Source organism: Poromitra crassiceps, assembly GCF_964638095.1.
Source record: "Poromitra crassiceps genome assembly, chromosome: 8".
In the NCBI taxonomy this organism is placed as follows: domain Eukaryota; kingdom Metazoa; phylum Chordata; class Actinopteri; order Beryciformes; family Melamphaidae; genus Poromitra; species Poromitra crassiceps.
This window is the reverse complement of record NC_139629.1, coordinates 12304383-12331282: the sequence shown is the minus strand read 5'-3', so window position 1 is coordinate 12331282 and position 26900 is coordinate 12304383. Positions and strand designations below refer to the sequence as shown.

General features: G+C 44.2%; 1 protein-coding gene across 1 annotated transcript in view; it reads right to left on the bottom strand.

Moving 5' to 3' along the window:
• Positions 1 to 6914: 6914 nt before the first annotated feature.
• The window catches only part of slc4a3 (solute carrier family 4 member 3), a gene marked incomplete at its 5' end in the record, with an annotated part of 72500 nt that continues 52514 nt past the window's right edge, over positions 6915 to 26900 (bottom strand). Inside the window, 12 exons of the mRNA XM_083641048.1 lie at positions 6915 to 7044; positions 7903 to 8076; positions 9351 to 9520; positions 12026 to 12279; positions 13125 to 13291; positions 14048 to 14137; positions 15776 to 16000; positions 16385 to 16579; positions 19722 to 19870; positions 20006 to 20221; positions 22982 to 23204; positions 25079 to 25263. Coding sequence (XP_083497174.1) covers positions 6967 to 7044; positions 7903 to 8076; positions 9351 to 9520; positions 12026 to 12279; positions 13125 to 13291; positions 14048 to 14137; positions 15776 to 16000; positions 16385 to 16579; positions 19722 to 19870; positions 20006 to 20221; positions 22982 to 23204; positions 25079 to 25263 — 2126 coding nt within the window. The 3' untranslated portion in view covers positions 6915 to 6966. The remainder of the gene's footprint in view (positions 7045 to 7902; positions 8077 to 9350; positions 9521 to 12025; positions 12280 to 13124; positions 13292 to 14047; positions 14138 to 15775; positions 16001 to 16384; positions 16580 to 19721; positions 19871 to 20005; positions 20222 to 22981; positions 23205 to 25078; positions 25264 to 26900) is intronic.

The following is a 26900-nucleotide window of genomic DNA, read 5'->3' as shown; positions in this document are numbered from 1 at the left end:
ACATCCCACTAGACAGTATTCCATTTACAACAAGAGATCACTAACGAGATGTGGCCACGAAGAGCAAAATGAAAAGAACTGAACCTTTGGTATGTGGTACAATTAAAGAGAAATGGATGACAAATCCAAAAAGATACTACCCACTACGATTTTGCTGCTTTTGCCTGTTTAGAATATCAGTGCTGCAGTAGCAAACTTGGTATAGTGGATAAATAAACCAGGGACGGGGTTATAATAAGTGATCTAGCATACCTATCTGATTTACGGTTTTATAATCGAACATAATACACTGTTCCATATCCTAGACATCCAAGATCCCCCGACGCCTTTACTCAAAGCAGTAATGTCGAGGTAAAAGAGGTTCAAAAATAACAGAGCCAAGTCGTAGATTTGGGTGGGTGGTCTGCCCCGCTAGCATGGTGGTATTAGGCGACGAAACAAACTCAGACCGTTGACATGGAGAGAGCGTTTCAAGGTTCAAAAAAAGTATTTTTCTTTTCATCTTGCGTGTTCCAACGTCTAGCCCAGACAGGACAGACTGAGTGGCTGCACTATACCTTTTTATTATCTTAAATAATAACCACACTTCCATTTTTTTTCGCCTTCTTTTAAATACCGAAAGGATGTTTTGCCGGCTCTCCCTTCACTTGGGCCTACGCAGACACACACACACACACACACACACACACACACACACACACACACACAGATCCTTGTCATAACAGGCGCACGTGGATCTGTTGGCCTTCAACAGGCTCTCGCACGCTTGTATTCTCAGACAACAAAGACCTTTTGACCCTTTGATTGTGTCTTTCCTGCTTTCAGCACTGCGGGTCACAGCTCAATCTGCCTGTAAAACTCTGTTATGCATAGAGCAAGTCCATGGGCACCGATTACAGAAGCCAACCGCTCATAAATACAACTACTGTGGCCCCAAATTAAATTGGCTCAGAAGTTCAGGGACCAAATTACCATTAGCCAGCCTACAGCAGCTGAAAAGCTAGCTATGCAGCTAAAGACATACCTGAGAACACAGACTGCTGCTAACCGTTTACATTCAATAGTGTTGTCAACGCGGTGGGGCCAGGGGAAAGATTGGCAATGTCTTCACCCAAAAGTCTGTCATTCATTCCAATCCTCCTGTAAAAACCCAGAAATACTGTATTCTGACTAGGTTTGCAAGACAAGGTCATTATATCGCCTTCATTAACAGGGAGCTCCATTTCAAAGGAAACTGCAATACAAAAAATAAATAAAATATGAATGTCCTTGGATGATGTCATTTGTGCGTGAATGACATCACTGGTTCACAGCTTAACTCAAATCAACTCTCAAGAACTGTCAAACTAAATTAATGCCTATAAAACGGTTTACAGTTTTCAAATATAATATGATGTTCTAATGATACCTAGCTGGTTGAAAATCTGCGGAGTGTTCCTTTAACCAAGTTCTTTTACTTGCCTAAACATAACCAAGAAATGCAACTCTGTTTTCAACCAGGTAACTGGTTGAAAACACATAATGAAAGCGTAATGATGTAATGAAGGCTTGGAGACGAAAGGTATTGGTTTTTACTGCATCGCTAAAAGGAAACTGCACAACACTGATGTACAGTAAAGCACATAACAGTGACTCGATCACTAACTTTGTCGTAGGGGACTTTCAGAATCCGGTGTATGCTTATGCCCCAGTGTCATCTGAAAATGCAAATGCCACATGTCGCCCTACAAGACTAGGACACAAATGTAACCTGCATTGTGTAGTCCCCCGCAGCTGGGGATCGAACTCAGAACCTCCGGCATGGGAGGCGGACGGTCTAGCAAGGAGGCTAAAACCCACGGGCTCTGGCATCTGTCGGCCGCTAGAGCGCCTCTTGAGGTCTCAGGGAGTGAGGGAGGTTTACTCACTCCACAGCGCCACCCACTGGCTACCGTTATACAGATTCCCAAAAGCCCAAATATTTGACACTTCTCTGGATCCGATTTAGAGAAGCAGAAGTACAGTTTGTCCTTTCTCTTTAAATAAACAACACATTTCGTTTTATCACTTGACCTCCTTCTCTCCACGGTACGGGATGTAAGCCTGGATTGTAGGCCACATATTTTTGACGCTGCTTCCTGCAGGGCAAGTGTTGCATTCCCATGGCCGATTTATGTACACAGAGGAGACAGCAAACTAAATGTTGGGGGAGCAATATTTACAGATCAAAGGTCAGTTTCCCCTGAGACACAAGTCTTGCCAGTCTCATAGTGTAGGACATGCTTATCTAAAATGAGACATACCGTCATTCCTGGGTTATACATACAGTACACAGATATTAGACCTGTACTGTATGTATCGGCTGTTAATGTACTTTGGACACACACACACACACACACACACAGTTGATTGTATGTCTGCAATATAATCATCTGGTGAATGCAAAGGTGATGATACATTTGGGATCTATTTAGTTAGGCCTACTTTATGAGCACTCACTATATTGTTTTTTTGGATGCACATAAGCCTCTTCTGTGATTCTAACATGATTTCATTGAAACCTATCTTGAAAAGAGGTTGGTGCATTACAGCAGACAGGTTTTAACAGTGGTATTCATCAGTGGTTGTAAACCTCTGACTTGTTTTACAGTGACTCAGTGTCTGCTTTGACTTGTTTTACAGTGTCTGCTTTGACTTGTTTTACAGTGACTCAGTGTTAGTGTCTGCTTTGACTTGTTTTGACTTGTTTTACAGTGACTCAGTGTTACAGTGTCTGCTTTGACTTGTTTTACAGTGACTCAGTGTTAGTGTCTGCTTTGACTTGTTTTACAGTGACTCAGTGTTAGTGTCTGCTTTGACTTGTTTTACAGTGACTCAGTGTTACAGTGTCTGCTTTGACTTGTTTTACAGTGACTCAGTGTTAGTGTCTGCTTTGACTTGTTTTACAGTGACTCAGTGTTAGTGTCTGCTTTGACTTGTTTTACAGTGACTCAGTGTTACAGTGTCTACTTTGACTTGTTTTACAGTGAATCAGTGTTACAGTGTCTGCTTTGACTTGTTTTACAGTGACTCAGTGTTACAGTGTCTGCTTTGAATTGTTTTACAGTGACTCAGTGTTACAGTGTCTGCTTTGACTTGTTTTACAGTGAGTCAGTGTTAGTGTCTGCTTTGACTTGTTTTACAGTGACTCAGTGTTAGTGTCTGCTTTGTCTTGTTTTACAGTGAATCAGTGTTACAGTGTCTGCTTTGACTTGTTTTACAGTGACTCAGTGTTAGTGTCTGCTTTGACTTGTTTTACAGTGACTCAGTGTTACAGTGTCTGCTTTGACTTGTTTTACAGTGACTCAGTGTTAGTGTCTGCTTTGACTTGTTTTACAGTGACTCAGTGTTACAGTGTCTGCTTTGACTTGTTTTACAGTGACTCAGTGTTAGTGTCTGCTTTGACTTGTTTTACAGTGACTGTGTTACAGTGTCTGCTTTGACTTGTTTTACAGTGACTCAGTGTTAGTGTCTGCTTTGACTTGTTTTACAGTGAGTCAGTGTTACAGTGTCTGCTTTGCCTTGTTTTACAGTGACTCAGTGTTACAGTGTCTGCTTTGAATTGTTTTACAGTGACTCAGTGTTACAGTGTCTGCTTTGACTTGTTTTACAGTGACTCAGTGTTAGTGTCTGCTTTGAATTGTTTTACAGTGACTCAGTGTTACAGTGTCTGCTTTGAATTGTTTTACAGTGACTCAGTGTTACAGTGTCTGCTTTGCCTTGTTTTACAGTGACTCAGTGTTACAGTGTCTGCTTTGAATTGTTTTAGTGACTCAGTGTTACAGTGTCTGCTTTGAATTGTTTTACAGTGACTCAGTGTTAGTGTCTGCTTTGAATTGTTTTACAGTGACTCAGTGTTACAGTGTCTGCTTTGCCTTGTTTTACAGTGACTCAGTGTTACAGTGTCTGCTTTGAATTGTTTTACAGTGACTCAGTGTTACAGTGTCTGCTTTGCCTTGTTTTACAGTGACTCAGTGTTACAGTGTCTGCTTTGAATTGTTTTACAGTGACTCAGTGTTACAGTGTCTGCTTTGAATTGTTTTACAGTGACTCAGTGTTACAGTGTCTGCTTTGACTTGTTTTACAGTGACTCAGTGTTACAGTGTCTGCTTTGACTTGTTTTACGGTGACTCAGTGTTAGTGTCTGCTTTGACTTGTTTTACAGTGAATCAGTGTTACAGTGGCTGCTTTGTGAGGCTCATTACAGATAGACTTGCGGCTTTATGGTAGGCTATACTGTACTACTGTATGTTCCAACACACGCACACACATGTACGCACGCATGCGCGCACACACACACACACACACACACGAATAAACTTGAAAAAATTTGGTTTTATCACTGAATCTAGCTGCAACATTCTTATCAACTTCCGGGAGGAATGGCAAAAAGGAAGGACAGAGGCTTCCGCACGCTATCTCCACTGTAAATATCACATTTATTGTAATGTCAAAATTTCTTTCATTTGGAACTATTTTCTCTCTCGCCTACAGCACCTTCCTAGGCAATCAAAAGGATGTGGTAGTTCCACTTTGTGTTGCACCTTTCTGCTTGGCTTCTTTTGACATCACTCCTGACGCTCCTTAAATACGTACAGTCAGAGCTCAGTAGGCCTGTTTGCACTGCAGAAAGGCAGTCATCCAAGGCTCAATCAAAGGTGTGTGAGACAGGTGACCATTACAGAACATCCCAGAGACTTCAGGAGAATGTCCCACTTCAAACTTAAATGGGACAGTCACAAAATGAACTATGAGTGAGTGTTGGGAATGTCCAACCTGCTGGTCATGGTGAAATCTCTTCGGCTCGTTTTGCACCTAAGCCGTGTGTCCCACGAGCGTTCACACAAATCTGGAATCAAATTGTGATTTTAAAATAAAAAGGTTTCGCCTGAAATTTGGGCCATTCTGAGTCATTCCTACACTGTAGCGCTAACAACAGGTCTTTTGACGTGGCTGAAGTCAGCTTTCTGAAAAGTGTGAAAAAACCCTAATTATCATAGCTATGGTTACATGCTGCCACTCCGACGTGCTGCCACTCCGACGTTCTGCCACTCCGAAATATCGGCACTCCGAAAGGGGGTCTATATTCCCCGTTTTTCACTAACCTCTCCCAGCCCCCACGCCAAACCTAACCTCCCCCCATGCCTAAACCTAACCTCCCCCAGACCCTAACCCAAAACCTAACCTCTCCCACCCCCACGCCTAAACCTAAGGTCGGCATTGCGGCTTCTAAGGTGAACGACCGCCAGTCCGAATAATGGAAGTTAACGTTCGGAGTGGCAGCATGTCGGAAAGGCAGAGGAACCCCCATAGCTATATGGGAGGTGAAAACTAAAGCTCTCATTACCTCAAAGCCACGCTGAACACAGATGGTACATTATATTACACAGACTTAATGTAGGCTACAATGGATCATTCACAAATCTCGCCAACACTACTGTTCCCCGTGGTTCTATGGGAACATTTTCAGTGCTTATGTGTTTACTTAGTTTCTATGCTTCTCAGTGAAGCGTGTTAAAAATATCCTTCATGACATCTGTGAAGAATGTGCGACACGGCGGAGAGCCTGCACAGACGATGAACGTATGAAAAGTGACAGATTTTCTATTTAGTGTATTAAAGCCTACTGTACATGAAGACCTTTTTGCATTCTATACCACGCTGTTTTAGCAAGCGCTTTCTTTCGCAAAAGCTATTTGGTGTCTAAAGATCACCGAGGATCAGACATGGTACAAATAAGCCCATAAAATAAATACATACAACAAAGTAGAAAAATAAGGTTGAGACCATTTAGGCTAATTTACTTGTATATCCACGGTCACAACAATGGGGTCAGTGGACTGTCTGAATATGACATGAAACACCTAACAAAGTAGAGTAGTGCCCCTTGAAGAAGCTCGCACAGTCTCTGTTGAGTTTTGGCTCCAAGGGGAGACTACATTTAGATTGGAGGCTTTCTGCCAGCGAGCCAGGTTGGCAGCTTCTGCCCAATCAAAGTGCTCATTACCAAAGAGTCTGTACAGAGAGCAAGAGGACTACTTCACTTCTTGCTTGCACATCATTGCAACCTAAAGGCAATGACAGTAGTATAAAGGAACAAGGCAGCTAATCATTTGGGTTTGGCTACCGCACCACTAGAATTCCCATCAGGTTTTGGGGTCAATTCACTTGAGTTTATAAAAGTAGTTTCCATAAATGCGACACAAAAGTTCACTCTTAATTGTTTCTCTACTACAGGTTGGATATACGGTAGAGATGAACAAAGATTTCAATTTGGATGAAGAGGAAACAGTTCCCAATGGGTCAGGGATCATAATAGAAAAGTTGGGAAACAAAACAAGTAGAAATAGTACTATAAATAGTGCTGACAAAGCTAACAAGCAACATGGCACTATTTACAGAAAATAAACGACTTGATTTGTGCATTAACATACGGTTTCCCACCTTTCCATTGTATGAACTTTAAGTAAAACCCACTTCCCTGAATTGAAAATGAATTGACCCCAACCACAGTTCCCACTTGCAGTCACCCCAAACGTACCAAACTCAGCCAACCTACTGCAGTACCAGATGTCACCACCACCACCATCATCATTGCACTTATGCCCAGAGCATGTAGGAAGTTTAAAGGGAAAGAGGACAAAAAGTGTTCATGTGAGCTCACTTGGTAGGCCGCACACTTCAGGTCCGGTGCCATCTGCTGGCACTTGACAGAATAACATCTTCAGGGAGATTAACACAACAACCACAGAGACATCACATTTGGTTGGCTCCTTATTATAAACATTTGGAGCAAGGTGAGGACTGATTATCCAGGTATCTTTTTCGTTTTTAATATTTGACAAAGACGATTCCGTTCGCTCCTCTCATGTTTTCATAAGAGGCTCTCACTCTGACCGGTTAGTGCTGGAGGATGAAGAAGGTCGTATTGGCTCCATGTCCCATTTTCTAGACGAGCATATGAATCTCGTTGTACTCATCTCGGCCGTCTTCGTCAAAGTTGGGGGAGTCCTCGTCGCAATCCAGCTATGAATAGAGAAATCATCTTAAAATTGTCTTTGTGATAGAGCATTAGGTAATGAACAAAAGAGGGTAAGAAGTGATATTGACAAAATCAAATATCACAATATTTTAGTCCAAATACCTCGATAATGTGACAATATTTTGAGGAATTCGTAAGAAGAATTCATAAGAAGAATTCGTAAGAATTCGTAATGATCATTAGTAATGTGTAATAAGTAACGTGGATATGATGAGCAGGTAAAGGCAATCATTGTTCATTTTAATCAGCCAGAACAGGCTAATAAGGTCAGAAAATTGTATCACTTTACTGCAACACAGTAATTAAGACCAGGAAGAAGGAATATTTAAGTTATCTCACAATATATAATAATGACCAAAATTCCAGATGATAAGTCTTATATATCACAATATTGTATTGTACGATGTATTGATATTGTACGATATATTGCCCAGCCCTAGTAAGAAGGTTTCCTTCGTCCAAGGTGCATCCATGGACGTGACATACGGAACGTGAGGTAGGGTTTCTAAGAAAACATGGGCAGCTGTAACAAGCACTGTGAATGTTTTATGGTTACACCACATAATATATATATATATATATATTTTTTTCTTTTTCTTTCTTTCTTTCAAAATATTTGGATGAGAAAGCTTTTCATGATCAGAGGCTGAGATCATCTCATCAGAGGTAAAATTACTTCTTTGCTTTACAGATGTTAATATTGTACAAAAACATGTCAATATCCATCCAGTGTTTAATTTGCTGTGAAATATCTATCCTGAGGCTGCGTGTGGGATCAGGTGATTGTGGCAGGATTTCAAGAATTCCTGGAATGTCCCTGCTGCTGCTGCTACCCAACCTACCGCCTGCAGCTCACGTTCCTCGAAAATCCTGGAGAGGACGAGGCGTCGCAGCGGCACGGTCATGATGAGGATGAAAGGGAACGCCAGCGAGGCCACGGTTGATTTGACGACCCACAGAGCCACGATGCACAGCAGCTGGATCACCGTGAACATGTTCATACGCCATGTCTTCACCTGCAGGGGGCGACGTGGCCGGAGGGAAGGGGGGGTGACATGTGCATGGACACACACACACAGACACATGTGCGCGCACGCACGCACACGCACACTCACACACACACACACACACACACACACACACGCACAAAGCATGTAATGACTCATTAGACACACGTAATGCAAAGCTGTTCCCCCTGCCTAGAAAGCAGAATATTTGCATGTTTTGGGCTCCATCTAGTGGAAGGGGCTAGAGTACATCTACTGTAATGTTTTGTTGACTGGGTGCAAGAAAGATTGAAGTATCTGTAAACTCTAGGTAACTCAACTCTAGGTAACTCAAGGTAAATCACCTTGAGAAAGGCCAGTTTGGCCGAAACATGTCGGTGGAAGCCATATTTTATTAAAGGCTTTTTAAAATATTCTTGAAGAGTTGCCTTGGACTTCCTTTGTTCTTTCTATCTGTAAACTCTATTTTATGTGAGAAACTAAACATCTTAAATTAAAAAATAAAATAAAAACAAAGTAAAATTATTTTGGAGCCTTTCAATCCATTAGAAAGTTAAGAATGCTGGGGAGAAAAACAGTGGAAATCAATAGTGAGAAAGTTGTGAGAAACAAACAAACAAAGGCCATTCAGCCTTATGGACTTTAGGCAATGTTTGGGAGTATCTCAACAACATGGCTAATCATTTTCAACATGGAAAATGGTCCTACCCCTACTGACACCCTAAACCTAAACCACCCACATCCCCCTTAACCACCTCTCAATCCCCGACTCTCTATGACTGTCCTTAGCTACGGCCCTTTTTCCCTAGCCCCGCCCGCTTACTGATCACGCCCCTCCCACCACCCATGTTCCCCTAGCTACTCCCCCAACCCACCCCTCGAAGCCCGACTCTCTACAACATTCCTATCCCTAGCTATGGCTCCTTTTCCCGCCCCTTTCCCTCACCAGGCCCCCGTTCAAATTTGAAGAAATCCCCTCAAGGCGTTCTGAGACATCACGTTAACGAGCATGCAACGGGCGGTCGTGAGGTCAGTGACCTTGAACTTTGACCACTAAAATCGAATCAGTTCATCCCTGCATCCAAGTGGACGTTTGAGCCAAATTTTAAGCAATTCCACCAAGGCGTTCCAGAGATATTGCGTTAACGCGCATTGGACGGACAACCCGAAAACATAATCCTCCGGCCATGGCTATATCGCCGGCGGAGGCATAAAAATGGTGGAAATAACTCCATCAGCAGCAGACATACACTCTCACTACATCACTGTTTGCCTGCTGTTACCTTGGTGACATAGATGTGGTCGGGGTGGTGCTTGGCGGGCGTGACCATGAGTGTGATGCGTTCATACAGCTGGATGCCCGTCAGCGAGGTCACGCCCATGTACAGGAAGATGCCGAAGAGCACGGCCAGCGGGATGAGCCGCAGGACGTCTGTCATCACAATGGACATGCCTTGGAGGAGCGGTGCGCAGCCAGGGGGCAAAGGTGAGAGGTTGAAGTACAGCTCTTGACACATGTATGTACATACACGAGGATTTGCCAGTGATAAGCAACATTCTTTCCTCAAAAACCCTCTAATCAAACTCGCATACCTTTTTTTTATCTTGACTGTTCATTCTTGCTATTCATGCTTATCCAAAACAGCTTATTCCTAAACCCAAATAGCATTTCAACAAAAGCAGAGCTAAGCATGTGGTTCATAACAGCAAGATCATGACTTGGCTGTCTAATATTGAGCAAAGCACTTTGGCAGGCCCAAACTGAATCAAACCTCAGCTGTATACTTAAAACTACTTTGCTGACACTTAATATAAACAAGATATTTTGCTGATAAAATAGTATCATTGGCCGGCCTGGCTGATGAGAACAATGTTTCGATGTCAGAGGTTGCATTTTCTTCAGAGAGGATCATGAGAATGCATGGTAATACTTGATTTCCATAGTCCACTGTTGACTGTCAACAACACTTGTCTCAACAGACAAGTAACGTGTCCTTAGGGGAATCACAAGTGTTAATCAACAGATTTCATCACCTGAGTATGTGTTGACTATCGCCTAGTCTACAAACACATTCCTATATTAATTGTTTCATGAGTCAGTTTCCCATTACCCTAACTTTAAATCACTTTTATCGTATGTACGTACATTTAAATGTCGCTCTAACCTTAACTCCGATCCTAACCTTTTGCAAGTTCTTCATGTGCCTGAACCAGTGGTTCCCTCAGTGGGCAGCCACACTGATCTGTGGTGTCTGTCCGTCGGCGTTCATTTCTCTGTTCACTTCCATTCATTTTCAACACAGCTGTCCGTCTGTCCGTGGAGCACTGATGAAGCGTCCGTATCCAGCAAAATCTCATACGTTTTGACGGACAGATAGGTTCAAGAGGGCTGAACTTTTTCTGGATGGACGTATCGGATGGACGGATGGTCGAATAGTCAGTGTCACCGTCTGATTTCACCATCTAATCTGGTCATTCAGTGGCATTTTATTGCCACATAAGTAACATAGCGCTAGGGCTGTCCCGGCGAGTCGACGTAATCGATGACGTCGACTACGTAATTACGTTGACGCACGCTACGTGCCTCGACGCGTCACAATCGTCACAAAACAAAAATAGTGTGGCTAATGTTAGCTGCTAACTGTTACTTGTCGTTACTTTACATGGCAGTAAAATGCCACTGAATGACCAAATTGATTTAACTTTTAACCATTTCGATTTCCACTTTCCATATGGACCCCCAGCATTGGTTAGTTGTTAACGTCGTGACTATATTTATAACGTTATGACGTACTCCGGTTTGCGGTTTATAATTGAGGGCTGAATACAGCCATGCTGAGGGGTTGTGACTATTGCGCAACACACAGGTGAAAATCGTCTATACTGCACCTTACGCCTGCTCTGGACTAGGCGTAATATACGACCGGTCTTAGTGAGAAAAAGGCTAGTTGTTAGGTCGTAAAGTTACGACCGACTTAGCTTAAGAACAGTCATAAGACCAGTTGGTGCAACCGGCCCCTGATGTTGGGTGTGGATGCTACAGACACAGTCTTGCGTCTGGATGATGTGTGACCATCTTACATGGAGCATTTTGTCTTTCTCCAAAATTAAGAGCACTGTTACTGAAAATTGCACACCATTGTACTGTAAGATGATGATTTTATGTTGGACTGCTGCTAAACTCCAGTTTTATTTTGAATTTCACTATATTCATTTTATTTGAGGACAAGCTCTTGCTTTAATTTTATTTGAGATTTTATGTTGGACTGTTAAAGAGAATGAGATGGTTAAATAAAATACTGAAATTGAGAAGTTTTTGGTTATTTATTTGTTTTGGGTAAATGTATTGTTATATAATAAAAAAATTAAATAAAAAAGAATCGTTAGATTAATCGACTAATCGAAAAAATAATCATTAGATTAATCGATAAGAAAATAATCGTTTGGGACAGCCCTACACAGCGCACAGAGCTAACAGCTAGCTGACGCCAGCTTTCTTCTTCTCTCGGTTCACCTTCAAGGTGCTTACCGCCACCTGCTGTACAAGTAGGTTACTTGTACATGGAACGGACATAAATCTATCCGTCTATCCGTTCTGTCCATTTTATGACAGATCAGTGTGGCCACGGCCTTTGGATGGAGTGAAGCATGCTCGCTATTTTTTTTTTTGCACAGAGCTCGCAGAGCTGTTTAATCAAGTTAAATTTTGATGCTTTTACTACATTTACTTCTTGTGGTATCTTTTATTTTCATAGTCTGCTCTCAACCTCCAACATTGTATCAAGAATTGTTTCAACAAAGTATCTGTAATTCAACAAAGTATCTGTAATTCAACAAAGTATCTGTTGGAAGACAGTTTGTCACATAAAAGACATTGGATAGGTTTCCCCTATAATTCAGTGGAAGTTGAACCTTAACCTCCGCAGCCAATCTCTCCCTCCGCTCCATTCCTCCTTACCGACTAGCACCGCCACAATCAGCCCGGTCACCCTCTGCTCCTTGACCTCCTGGATCACGGGCTTCTCGCCGGGCGCCGTGGCCTTGCTCATGACGGTGAGGGCATTGACGTGCGTGACGGAGCGTACGGTGGCGGCGGTGAGCCACGGCAGGCCAAACAGCGGGCAGACGGCGCCCAGGGTGACGATGAGCAGCAGGTCCAGGTGGAAGCCCGAGCCTTTGACCAGGCGGCGCTCCTTCTTACTGACTATCAGCCTGGGAGGAGTCGGAGGAACGGTGAGAAATGTCAGGGGGGAAATCAGGAAAAGGTCCAAGAAGGTCCAATGGAGCGCGTTTGTACAGTAAGATTCAGATATAAAGGAGAAACGTAAGATGCACTTATGAAGCAGGAATCCGATTTTTGCAACCACAGTCTAATTTGTATAACATGTCATATTCTTTCATAAACTGATCCTGCTGCTACTTCTGCCCAGGGTGAGGGGGCTGCCGCATGCCCTTGCTCACTGATGAAATCACAATTACTCGAGTGACCATCTCATCATCGAGTGCTCGAGTGACATCACTGATGATGTCATAGACATGACATCACAATTGCTCGAGTGGCATCACTGATGATGTCATAGACATTGTGACATAATCAGTGACATCACAATTGCTTGAGTGATCATTAGTGATGTTTATGTGATCTCACAATGTGGGACCAAAAACGTGACCAAAATCACGGACCAAAAGCGTGACCAAAAACATAGACAGACAGAGCCCACTTTGGCAATTTTATGTATGATGATGATGATAATGCGCCGATTATTACATAATGCGGCATTACAAACCCCTCTCGTCCAAATACATCACTTCTGTCTGAAAAAAAGATGGCAGCGGCCAAAATGCCAAACCCAAGGCTTCAAAACAAGAGTCCCCAAGGCCCAAACCAATGGTATGGGTGAAGTCACCCTCACTACATCCATCTTTTCTTACAGTCTATGCTTCTACCACATACACACGCACGCACGCACGGACACACACACACACACACACACACACACACACACACACACACACACACACACACACAGAGAGCATGACCAGGCAATCATACGTACGAGGTGATCTGTGTTTCCATGAAGATGAGGATGAAGACGAGCAGGGCGGGTACAATAGATGCCCCCATCATCCAGGGAGGAAAGGTCTGCTTGTCACCAAAGGGACTGATGAACCAGCCTCTCTTCTCAGGAGATGTTACCGAAAAGCCCGAAGGCACATTGAGTTTCTACAAGTCAGAAAGACAGGGCTTGAAAAAAATAAAATAATAATCATGGTACTCTGCATGTTTAAAGTGATCATCTCAAAGATGTAATAAATATTTGTTAAGTCACTATCTATCTGATAGTGAGTTAACACAATGGTGATTGAGCTTATGATGGAAGCCTAGCATTACAGCATTTATGAACTTGGTGTCTGTGGTGACACAGGATGGGCAGAGCTAACACAATAGACAATAGTAGACTCACTCTGTAAGTTACTGTAGGTTCCCGACAACTCTAGTGTGAAGTAAGATAACAAGCTACTTTTTTCCGGGCTCTGCTAGCATTACGGGTGGTTACTATGGCCGAAAAAACTGACTAATATCACATACTGTAAATGCAACACTGTTTGGATCTCACCTGCAATTACCACTCATCACCACAGGTGTCACCCAAAAGAACAAAACTGAAATCTTAGAAAAGTTTATCACTTTAAATATTGATATGCAGGTTTATTTTTTAGGATTTCCTAAAAAGAGTACTGCTAAACATTTCTACTTCAAAGGTTAGCAGTCTATCTTGTATCAGCATCTAGCAGCAGTTCTATTCTAAGGTGAGAGAATGCCAATTTTGCATTCATTTTGTAGTTCTACGTGTGTGTGTGTGTGTGTGTGTGTGTGTGTGTGTGTGTGTGTGTGTGTGTGTGTGTCTGTGTGTGAGTGTGTGTCTATTAGCATGAATGAACTGTTGCTGTGACTCAAAGTAATTCGCATTGCAGTTACCTGTGTGTAAGTGTCAGGAATGTTGTAATCCACCAACACTGAGAATAAGATTGAGATGGGAATGCCAAAGTCACCAATGATTCTTCTGGCCTGGTGGAGATTGAGAGACAAAATATACTGTAACACTCAGATCAAATTATAGCATAACCAGACAATAACATAATAGTAGAGTTTTTATTTAATCATTTTCATGAGGTGACTCATTTCTTGACAGAGGCCCTATATGACTATGCCAATTTTTGGGTCAGAGACTCGAATCCCTCCGCCTAGCAAAGGGGCGGGCCCCTTATGTATATGCAGGCACTGGAGGACGGAGACATCTTTTTCATTCTTCTGTCTGCAGAAGAGCACCTTATTGCCCTGTTGCTTTGCAAGCTTAAAGGATAATTTCGTGTTTTTTTCAACCTGGACCCTATTTTCCACACTGTATGTGTCTAATAAACTCATTGTGACATAATTTTTTCAAATTGGTCGAGTACTCACCGAGATAGCCTTGTTTACAGTTGGAGCAATGTGCTCAAACAACTACAGTGTAACCCGGTGTGGCAATTGCACGCCGCACCTTCAATACACGTTTGTGTCAATACACTGCTCGTTTTGCCGGCTGGGAGGCTCAAACTGTCAGTAGGCTATAGTGTCTGGCAACATGGAAACGACTCTATATATATTTAGCTGATTGATGGATAGTTTCCCATTCGGTCCCTCTGGTTTTGGTCGCTTCTTCCGAATTATGATGTCATCAGCGATGCATAAATCACTGATGTCATACCCAGTAATGATGTCCTAGACCTTGTGACATCATCAGTGATGCCATAGACTCAATTGTGATGTCATCAGTGATGTCATAATGCTGCGTTTGTGTACGGCCAGAGGTGGCATGCATGCTAATCGCATCGGGGTATTAGACAGCTAAGTTTAATTGTATGGGTTTAACCAGCTTTTTTTCTCTCCCCATTGTTATTTTTTGTTTTTGCTCCAAGTGAAATGTTTTATGGTCACTCACGATACAGTAGGTCACAGGTTGGCTTTGTTTTAAAAGTCTTAAAATTAGTTATAACACACACACACACACACACACACACACACACACACACACACACACACACACACAGGGATTCTCTATCCTAGCCCATATAGATGTGCCTAAAGAGGAGCGTCACCTTACAATGGAGTCATATGGCAAAGTACTTGCCATGCATGCCATTTGCTAAATAAAGTCTCTTGTTAAACCTTACCGACCGGTCTCTCATGATTGAAGTGAGGTTTCCATACCAAATTTCAAGCTGAGAGAGAGGCCGCAATATCCGCATTACCTGATCAGCCCGTGACGTCAGTCATGACGTCAGTTGTCCTCAGTTCATCCCGTCCATATGACGTCAGTCATCGTCAGTTCATCCTAGTATATATAGCGAGGGTTCTACATCACCCCCCACTCTGGCGGATCATAGCAGCAGCTAGCATTGCGGCTGTTCATTCCCCCTGAAACCATCCTCTGAAGCTGTCATTTCACCCCACCCACCTCCCCAGTCCACCACCGACGAGTCTTGACTCCTGAAGAATTCTCTATCCTAGCCCATATAGATGCCGCCCTCTGGCCTAAAGAGGAGTGTCACCTTACAATGGAGTCAGTCATATGCAGATCTTTCCTTTAGTTGGTCCCCACGAGAAGCCTGCTGACATTTACTGAGTCAAAGTTTGGTGAGACATAGTACAGCAGACCAAACCTACCTTTCCACCGAGGAATCGGCTGTTCCTGAACTTCCTGAGGAAGAAGGCCACAAAGAAAGTGCCCAACATGAGCACCAGAGACAGCAGAGCAGTGTTGGGCTGGTTCCTTTTGGCAGAGTCATCAGCCGGGGGCCCACCAGCGCTCATGAGGCTGCTGGAGTATGGGGTCACTGTGTCGGAGGGGACAGAGGGGTAGCTTTCCATCAGTGGATGCTCCTGAAATACCTGCAGATAGGATTGTAGGTTTTTAGCGTGCCAGCCAGAGTTTAGGATAGTTAGTTAGTTAGGTTAGTTAAGTACATATACTGTAAGTGCCTGGGCGGTGCTCCAGTATGTCTGACGAGGCATCAGCGGCGAGCAGACGGCCATATTTGACAATTTAGCTGGAGCTTAGACACATTTATTTCACATTAGTTTTCCATTGTGAATTAGAAAATGGTTGGGGGGCCACTCTGCACCCTATCATGGGCCGCATCTGGGCCCCAGGCCACAAGTTGAGTATCATTGGTGTAACAACCGGGACAGCAGGGGGAATTGGCCAAGTACAATTGGGGAGACAATGGGAGAAAAATCAGAAAAAAACGTCTGTATTTTATCTGAAGTAGCTACCTTGATGAGCTTGGAGAAAGTCTCATAGATGAAGATGAGGGAGATGAGGAAGGCAAAGATCTCCTGGGTGAAGGGTGAGATGTAGCGAACAAGGAAGCTGCCCTCTGCTGCCACAATCACCAGGACGATGAAGATGAGCCAAAAGCCAATCCACACCCGGCCGGTGAGGTACTCAAACCCCTGGGCTTGACAGAACTGAGATAAAGGCACAGAGACAAAATAATAACGTGTTTATGGAAGGCCAAATAGGAAACGCGTAGCTCTTTTGCAATAATTAAGATCGTAAATAAATTCCAGCAGTTACATGTTACTGTCGATAAAATAACCAAAGGATTATGGTAAAACTTCAAATCAAATACAAACATGGTTTTGTGTGACAGCTGTGTAAAATAGGATTTTACTTCGTTTCGAACTCAAGCTCTCACTCTAGTGCCATCTCCGCTGTGCACGCAGCTACTGGAAGAATGTTATTTTTGCTCCAAAAATGATCTTTATATAAAACCAACCACCCACCAACAGGTGGCGTGGTACCCCCCCTGGTCCGTGCCACAGAACATACCAAGGTGGTGACCGATCACCTGCAGACCTTAGGGTTTTTGGTGAACTGGCAGAAGAGTTGCCTCGTCCCAGCGCAGGTGGCGACCTTCCTGGCGCTTGAACTAGACTCCCGGGCCATGCTGGCCCGCCTTTCGGCAGAGCGACAGGCTCGCACAGTGCGGATGGCAAAGACGCTAGGTCTGTGTCCCTCCGTGTCAGTGCATCAGTGCACAGTCATGCTGGGGCTGATGGCCTCAGCAGTGCATGTGCTCCCACTGGGGAGACTGCACATGCGCCCGTTCCAGATCTGGTTTCTCAGGCATCGCCTGGACCCGGCCAGGGACAGTCATCGCAGGGTTCCTCTGACGTGTGCGGCCTGGCGGGCGCTGGCCATATGGGCGGACCCCCGTTACCTCTCGAGAGGCACTCTGTTGGGCCCTGTCCCGCTCATCAGGTTGGTGATTCGCACCGACGCCTCCCTCTGGGGATGGGGTGCGGTTTGCGGGCGCTTTTCGGTGAACGGCCGGTGGGAGGCTCAGGAGCTTCGCCACATAAACGTGCTAGAGCTGGAGGCGATTCGCCTGGCTCTACTTCACTTCCCGCGGCTCATACATGGACGCCATGTTCTGATCCGCTCGGACAATACATCGGCGATCGCCCACTTGAACAAACAGGGCGGTGTGCGGTCGGAGGCGCTGAACCAGTTAGCGACGGAGATTCACCTGTGGGCGTATCCCCGTCTCCTTTCATTGTCAGCGGTTCATCTGCCAGGCCGGCTGAATTTCGGGGCCGACCTGCTGTCTCGAGGCAATCCCCGTCAGACAGAGTGGTGCCTCCACCCTCAGGTGGTGGAACAGATTTGGGCCAGGTTCGGCCGTGGCCGCGTCGATCTCTTTGCATCGCGGCGCGCGACGCACTGCCCACTGTGGTTCTCGATCCAGGAGGACAGCCCTCCGTTGGGTCACGACTCGCTGGCGCACGCGTGGCCACGGGACGGGCTCTATGCGCTTCCCCCGATCCCCCTGATCCGACAGGTGTTGGACAGGGTGAGGGAACAGCGCCTTCTTTTGGCCCAAGCAGATATGGTTTGCGGACCTGATCTCCTTGGCGCAAGGTCCGCCCTGGGCGCTGCCGGTGCGGGCGGATCTTCTATCCCAGGCGGAAGGGGAGGTGCTCCACCCCTCCCCCAGCAGGTGGAAGCTAGCAGTCTGGCTCCTGAATGGGACCATTTGCTAGCCCAGGGCTTGCCCGATAATGTGGTGTGCACTATTCAGAGTGCTAGGGCTGCTTCGATCTCAGGACACGTACAAGTGGCGGGTCTTTTCGCGTTGGTGCACGGACAAGGGCGTGGGTCCAGTGAACTGTGGTGTGCGACCAGTTCTCTGTTTCCTTCAGAGCCTGCTTGACGCGGGCCAGTCCCCGCAGTCGCTTAAGGTGTACGTAGCCGCGATTTCTGCTTGCCACATGGGAATTGAGGGGAGCCCCGTGGGGGCGTTCCCTCTGGTGTCGCGCTTCATGAAGGGAGCGCGTAGGTTGCGCCCGCCGTCGCGGTGCGTCTTTCCCAAATGGGACTTGGTTACGGTGCTGGACAGGCTCGCGGGTCATCCGTTTGAGCCCTTGGACTCCGCCGATCTGAAATTTCTGTCTTTGAAGACCGTGCTGCTGCTGGCCTTGTCGTCAGGAAAGAGGGTTGGTGACCTGATTGCCCTCTCGGTGCAGCAAGCCTGTATGGTTTTCGGGGATGATGGGCGCAGGGTTACATTGCGACCTAACCCGGCTTATCAACCTAAGAATATTATTGCCAGCTTTAGGTCTATGGTCATAGACTTGTCAGTATTCTGTCCCCCGCCGTTCAGTTTGGGCGAGGAGAGACGTTTGCACGCGCTGTGCCCCATAAGGGCGCTCTCGGCCTATGTGGCCAGGACGCATTCATTACGCACTACAAACCAGTTGTTGGTCTGTTTTGGGCAGAGGGCCCAGGGCGGACCCCTTTCCAAGGATCGCTTATCACACTGGATAGTGGAGGCGATTGCTTTGGCATACTCTGCCGTGGGTAAGGTACCCCCGGAGGGTATCAAGGCGCATTCTACACGAGGCGTTGCGACGTCTTCCGCGTTGTTGCGTGGTGTATCGGTGGAGGACATGTGCGCTGCGGCCTCATGGTCCTCTCATCACACGTTTGTTAGATACTACAGCCTTGACGTGTCCAGTTCGCGTTTCGCGCATGCGGTACTGTCAATGGCAAGAACGTAGTATCGTTGCCGCTCCAAATGCCACACGGTTGGGCATGGGCGTTTCGCCATGCGGCTGTGGTTCACCGATGCCTCTCGGGTCACTCTGAGGAGTGCTCCCGGCAGCAAGGGCGGTTGAATTTGGCACTAGAGTGAGAGCTTGAGTTCGAAACAAAGTAAAACGTTAGGGTTGTGCTACAACCCGGGTTTTACGAGTGAGAACGAGAGCTCTCACTACCCAGCCTTGCTGCGTCGATGCGTCGTTGGATGCGTCGTTGGATGCGTCGTTCTCAGCGAGCTGGAAGAAGGAGTGGCTTCCTTGGGTCTGGGCGGGCGTGACGTAGTCACGTGGGTAAGGATGTGGGTGGCCGCTTCAGCCCCAGGGGGTACCACGCCACCTGTTGGTGGGTGGTTGGTTTTATATAAAGATCATTTTTGGAGCAAAAATAACATTCTTCCAGTAGCTGCGTGCGCAGCGGAGATGGCACTAGAGTGCGAGCTCTCGTTCTCACTCGTAAAACCCGGGTTGTAGCACAACCCTAACGTTTCACTGTATTCTGTTCAGGCACCTTGTAGAAGGCTTCTTCAAACACCAGTAAGGGTCCTGAGAAGCCAATAATGAGAAGGGGCTGACCAGCTAGCAGCGAGAATATAATTCCAAGCGTCGCCGTGGAGATGATAAGTTCAGACACTCCCATCATGCCTTGTGTTTTCTCCCCTGTACGTGAAAGTAGGCACCAAAACATACAGTATCAAAATGACATCACAAATCACAAAATCTTTCATGCGGTTAGTTATGATGCATTCAATTATACATCAATAAAAGCATTTTGGAATGAATCTACAAACCTACCCAGCAGGCCTCCAAAGGTTATGGTGGGCGACAATGCGGCAAAGTAGATGAAGATGACGGCAGCGATGCACTGCATGTCCAGGGCGTCCGTGATGTCGCTGACGTAGCGTGGGTAGCGGCGGCGGACGTCATGGATCAGGCCTCCAAACGGGATCCCCGAGCGCTTCAGGGGGTCCACCTCCTGGTCCCCTTCCTCCTCTTCCTCTGGACTCACCTCTATGGGTTTGTTAGAAGTTCCAGTAAAAAAACGAATCAAAATACTACTACTCCCATTAAAGGAACAGTTTACCCACTTCCCCCCAATAAATAAATAAATAAATAAATAAATAAATAAATAAATAAATAAATAAATAAATAAATAAATAAATAAATAAATAAATAAATAAATAAATAAATAAATAAATAAATAAATAAAATAAAATAAATAAATAAATAAATAAATAAATAAATAAATAAATAAATAAATAAGTTATTATCTACTCACCTCCATGCAGATGGAAAGTCGGGTGAAGTTTTTTTGGACAAAATAGTCCTGGAGTTTCACAGCAGAACACTGTTGGAGCATTCTCCTAAACAATTGAAGTTAAGTTGAAAAGACGTAATTTACTTTTGAAATCTAGCCGTGAACTGAAGGTCGCGTTTTCACTTTCACTTTCAGCTCACGGCTACAGTGAAGATTTCAGCTAAAAATGGGGTTTTACACTCAACTTGGCATCTTGGGGTTTCTGGAGACTTCTATTATTTATGCCAGCCAAGCAGTATGGAACATTTGAAAGTTGGTCACCATCCACTTAAATTGTTTAGGAGAATGCTGCAACTGTATTTTGCTGTGAAACTCCAGGACTGTTTTGTGGACTAAAAAACGTAACCCGTCCTATCGGCACAGGGGTGAGTAGATATGACTGAATCTTCATTTTTGGGTTAGCTCTTCCGTTCATGATAATTAACCCATGAAATAAAAATAAAAAAGTCAAAAATAAGAGTTTTATTCCACAAGGCGAGGTGAGGACTCACCTCACCTTGTTATAAAACCAGGGTTATAATCATAATCTTGAGTTTTAAAACAGGATGGTATAAAACAGCCTGATAGCAGTTTGAATGCATTCATCAAATGTTTATTAAACTTTTAGAAATGGTGAAACTTTTAAAATCATATAATACCAAAAACAAAGCAGCAAAAGAGTAATGCTATGTCTTACAATGTGTAACTTGTAACATTAAAGTTATGAATGGGATTTCAAACTTACTTTTGGACTGGAAACACTAGTCATTAAAGTGAGAGACATCTTCATCGCCTGGAACTCAACTGGAAATACTTTCAGGACAACCACAAATCTCTAGTTGGAAGGGTCTTTAGTCAAATGATGGAAACATCTTGAAATGGATTGTCAAATTCCTAAAACGGATGCTTTGACTGTCCCATAGCACACAAAGAGCAAGGGTTTGACAGGCTGTTAATCAGTACTGATGACTCAACGATGACTTCACCAGGTGCTGAGATTTCTCCATTTAAAAACGTTCTGCTCTGTAGTCTGTTGTGCAAGTAAACAGTTTGCACCGTGATGAATCCTCTCTGGTGAAGACATGACGTTTCTGCTGGACGTCTGCTCTAATTAGCTAGCTTACTTGCTTATGTAAATGTGAGTCATTATTTGTGTCGATTACGGGCCACAGCAAGCTGTGCCAGAGATGTGTCGATGTTGAAACCTTCTTGGTCACCAACAGAGGTTGATTAAAATCATACATTACTTCACACCCATTTAAGCCCCATTATAAAATGAACTATGTTGTCAAAAAGGAAACTGGGCTGCAGATGATTGTTTTGTACTTGCATTGCTCGGCTTCCAGAATGGAAAAGACGTCTTACAAAGCCGTTGAGGATGGGGCCAGTTGCACAAAACACAAGTTAACATTTTCCTTCAAATAAAATCGGTTGCACAAAGCACCCTTAAGAGTGTGATGTCTTCTCCTTAAGGTTTCCTTTAAGGTTTTCTCCTTATCTTGGTCTTATAGCCTACTTAAGGAGTCCCTTAAAGCTAGTTAAACCGCCGCACAAAAGACCTTAGCAACCTACTGTAATGATCTGGTATTTGGGGTAATGATGGGATTGTGTTGTATTACGGGATTGTTCACGTTGTGTTGCTAGATTGCTGGATTCCTACGGCACCTGAACGCACCAGAGAGACATGTGGGGTGATATCCCTCTGGGGATTGGGTGACAGAGCTAAGATGGCGATGTGGGCGAGGTCTGTGTTAACATTGGTGTGATGATCCTCTGTCTGCCTGAGTCTGTGAGTGCGGCCAAGAGGACTAGACATGAGAGAATAGCTGTCCTGATATGTATATGGCGTGGGTTACAGCCACTAGTAACCTGTTGTAAGTCAAGTATTCGCCACCTTCCTCCTTTGATCAACGGTCCCGGAGCGGATCGTTACATTACTCTAAGGAGAAAAACATAAGGTACCTCTGACTATCTTAACCACAATATGGTGCAGTTTATGGCAATAAATGAAGAAAAATGAACGGACATTAAGGCTGTAAAGTCTGTCACACTTTGCTTGAGAACTGTGGAGATGAGTCTGTTAGCCAACTGTCAAAACGCAACTGAAAGCTAACATTAGCGATGAGGCTAATGCCGCTTTATCAAAGCTCTCTCTAGCTCTTCTAGTGGCTTTCTTGTCTTCTTTTCTTCTGCCATTTTATTACTAGCAAACTTTATGAGACAATAACAGGTAATAACAGTAGTGCAAGTAGGTATCACAAGCCCAAGTACAAGCAAACCGTCTCCATGGAAACTGTAGAATTTTACGTCTGTAAAATCTCTTTAAATGCCGTAAATGTTTTTCCTTAACCAAGGAAATATTTTAAGAGATTCTGTGCAACACAGTAAGTCCCTCAGCTAAGGAGATATTAAGCCTTAAGTGTCATTAAGGTGTTTTGTGCAACCGGCCTTGGGCTTGAAAAAATCTTGAGTACCTTTGTTGTCCTGCTCCGGTCCAGGTGCGAAGGACACGTGCCTCTTGAGTTCCCTCTCCTTCCTCTTGCGCAGCATCTGCTTCTGGAAGTCGGCCACCGTCTTCAGCAGGTCCTTGCCCTCCACGTCCGAGGGTGGGATGACAATGCTGCAGTCCAGGAACTCGTTGATGCCATTCAGGAGGTCCTGTCTGTCATCCGCAAAGTAGGCCACCTCATGAAAGTTCTAGGGCAAAAAAGATACCAGTATTGGCACTCCATTCAAGCCAATGGAATATTTCTCACTTTAATTGTATATTTATAGTATCTGTTACTGATGAGAGATGATGTGAATTTTATGTCTTATCAGTGTTCAGAAAACAGAGAATTCTTCAGTTTTAGAGATAATGAGGTTTCATTATTTTGAAGAAAACCATACAGCAAAGCGGGTTCACTTCATCAAAAATTACCAGAAAGTTATTGTTTAATTGTGCAATGACATTTCCATCAAGCCATTGAATAATGACACCTAGAAACATATGCCTGACATAGCATCTATCTCACTACTGTGCTATAAGGCGGCCAGCGGCCGGTGCGAAGCACATGCCAGCACATGCGAGCACACGTGCGAACTGAACAGAGGGAAGGGAATAGGGAATGGTTGGAATAGCGTGATCCTTCCACGTGCTACGTCCTACCGGTGAGGCCCCCGCTGTCAGGTGAAAAGAAGCGGCTGGCTACTGCTCATGTCTCGGAGGAAACATGGTGCCGTCTTGGGAAGAATCACGTCGATCATGTGGAATTTTGATTAATTTTTTTTCTTGTGGTATCAAATAGAGGTGCTGAAAGAATGGATTTCACTATGTGGCAGCAGCCAGGCGAGGGCGCAATCTAACACTTTTTTGTAGACAGAAAACTGAAAGCCTACGGGGGTGGGGCTGCCGTAGAAATCAAAAGTAAACCAGCAGTCAGTGAAGCAAACATGAAGAGAACAAGACTATTAATGATTAATAGATAATTGATCCCCCGATGACCGATTATGGAAATTTATTCAAATGCCCATCCCAAGGCCGCGAGGGAGGCTAGAAAGGAGTGTGCGAAGCATGCTCAATTCCTAGTCTAAATGAAGCTGACGTTGTCTGTGTGCGTGTCTGTGTATGTTTAATGCACGCTCACACTCCAGGTTGGATTTGGCTGAAAATGTGCATGGCCATGGGTTATGATCTGGGGGAAGGTCATGGGCTAAGGTCCTGCAACCACCTGGAAAGTCCTGGAAACCTCCTGGAAATGACCTCATGGCCACAGCGGCCGCATCGCAGTGTGTTGTGATCCGGGGAAGGTCATGGGCAGGCTGTAAAGTCCTGGAACCACCTGGAAAGTTGTGGGAACCACCTGGAAGCCACCTTACGCCCACACCCCAGGTCAGATTGGGCAGAAAACTTGCATGACGGTGGGTTATGATCCGGGGAAGGCCATGGGCAGGTTGTAAAGTCCTGGAACCACCTGGAAAGTCCTGGAAAAAACCTCACACCCACACCCCAGGTCAGTTTGGGCTGAAAGTTTGCATGGCCATGGGTTATAATCCGGGGGAAGGTCATTGAACCACCTGGAAAGTCCTGGAAACCATGATGGCGTGTTATGATCTGGGGAAGGTCATGTGCAGGCTGTAAAGTCCTGGAACCACCTGGAAAGTCCTGGAACCACCTGGAAATTCATTGAAACCACCTCCCCAGGTCGGATTGGGCTGAAAATGATTATGATCGATTGATTATGATTGAAATTTTTTATAATCTGTTTTTTTGTAATTTCTGTGTTTTTGTAAAATCCTGGAAACCTTCTGGAAATTCCTGGAAACCACATGGAGACCACCATAATTTCCAGCCAAGCAAAAGGCACAGTTGTATTGTTTTGTGCCTGCTTTGTGACTGAGGTTATTACATACCTTAGGACATTTGTGTACAAAATGGTATTATTTATGGTATTGTGCTGAATTATTTTCTGTTAATATTGAGCAATGAATGAATGTTAATTTTCTTCTCTTTTGATTTGATTTTTTTAATGAAACCTTTAAATCGTATGACTGAAACATGCAACACTTCATCCAAGCCAGCTCACAGCTACCTTGTCAGACATGAGAGTGGAGAAGGAGCGTCCAATCTCATGATAGTCCATGTTGGACTGACTGGGCCCCAGCAGGACGAAGAGGAAGCGCACGGGGACGGGGACCTCCAGCACCGACTCCAGCAGCACCGCCTCGTTCAGCCGGACGAAGGCCATGGCTGGCTGCTCCAGAAACTCTACACAGCCTTATGGAGGATAACAGAAGGCAGATTGTTTAGTGAATGACACAGGGGCACCATTTGACACTTCACCACGTTTAGAGTGACATGTTTGCTAACAGAATCTGTTAGATGGTAGGGATGGGCATTTCTAGCAAAAACACTATTCGAAATTCGCTGGCCAAATTCGAATTTAATTCGAATTTCGAAAATAAAAATAAAAATGTAATTTTTTTTTTTTTTTTTTTTTTTGTGAGTGAAATGTTGCATTGTCTCCCCTGATTCTAAGTCTACGGCTTTATTAATTAATATAAAAAGCTTCTGCTGTGGATTTTTAGCTCAAACAAGCATTGCACCACTGAAGTAAAGAACATGTTACATGACATTGACATTTTCGAAAATAAAAAACAGTTTTGACAATCATGAGTGGTTCATTAAATATTTAGTAGGCTCAGGTCTGAGTGCCAAAGGGGTGCCAAAGTCACCCCCTCTCCCTCTTCATGGGATTTCATCTGCCATTAATTTTTCCATAAACCTTGCTTAAAATGCTTATAAAAATTGTTTTACTTGCTCAAACCAAGCGATTTGACTATACTTAGAATCAGGGGAGACAATGCAACATTTCACTCAAAAAAAAAAAAAATTTTTTTTTTTTTTTTTTTTTCGAATTTCGAATTTCAATAATAAAAGTCGACCTTGATAATAACAACGATTATTCGAAAATTCGAAATTCGATGCCCATCCCTATTAGATGGTACTTTGGCTAACAGGGCATTCGTCATCTGTTTATTATACCTTACATGAGGTGTGAAGCAAGCTTTTCATTCATTCAGCTGCCAGCCAAGATCTTTGGCAGATTAAACAAAGATAAAACAGAAACTTAACTTGATATACTTTAACATAACAAACTATATATATATACTGTATATATATATATATATATATATATATATATATATATATATATATATATATATATATATATAATATATACAGTATTTATACAACAGGTAGTTCCGGCCGAGCAATTTGATTGGACAAGAGGGATCCTACGAGTGCCTATATTTCATGATAATGCACTGGCGCTTCACTGTGTGTAGATCACTCCGCTTCACAGCTGCCCTAATCAACAAAATGCTTCACAGCTGTAGAGTAGACAGTAGTAGAGTAGACAGCCTGCAGTTAATTAGGCTGATTAGGCTACATTTTCTGCAAAGGGAAAGCTGGGGGGACTATTTTTGTTGGCGGAGGAATAAATACAGAAATCATCTATTTTCTCAGCTTTTTGTCATTTTTTTAATCAGCTTTGTTTAATAGAACTGTTGTATAAAAGCAATATCACACTCGAGGTCGTGCATTGTTGTCTAATATTGGCACTGCTGTGATTATCTACGGCACTCGGCCTGCGGCCTCGTGCCTGCGACCGAATCACAGCAGTGCCAATATTAGCCAACAATGCACTCCCTCTCGTGTGATATTGCTTAAATATATATATATATAGGGATGCACCGATATGAACATTTTGGCCGATACTACAGGGCAGGCGAGACCGTGCAGCGAGGTGCAGGGCGGGCCTAGCAATCGAGCACACGTAGCACACGAGATGCTTAGTTAATTAAAAAGGTCAAAAAAAGAGAGAAAGACCAAAAGCAAATGAATCCCAC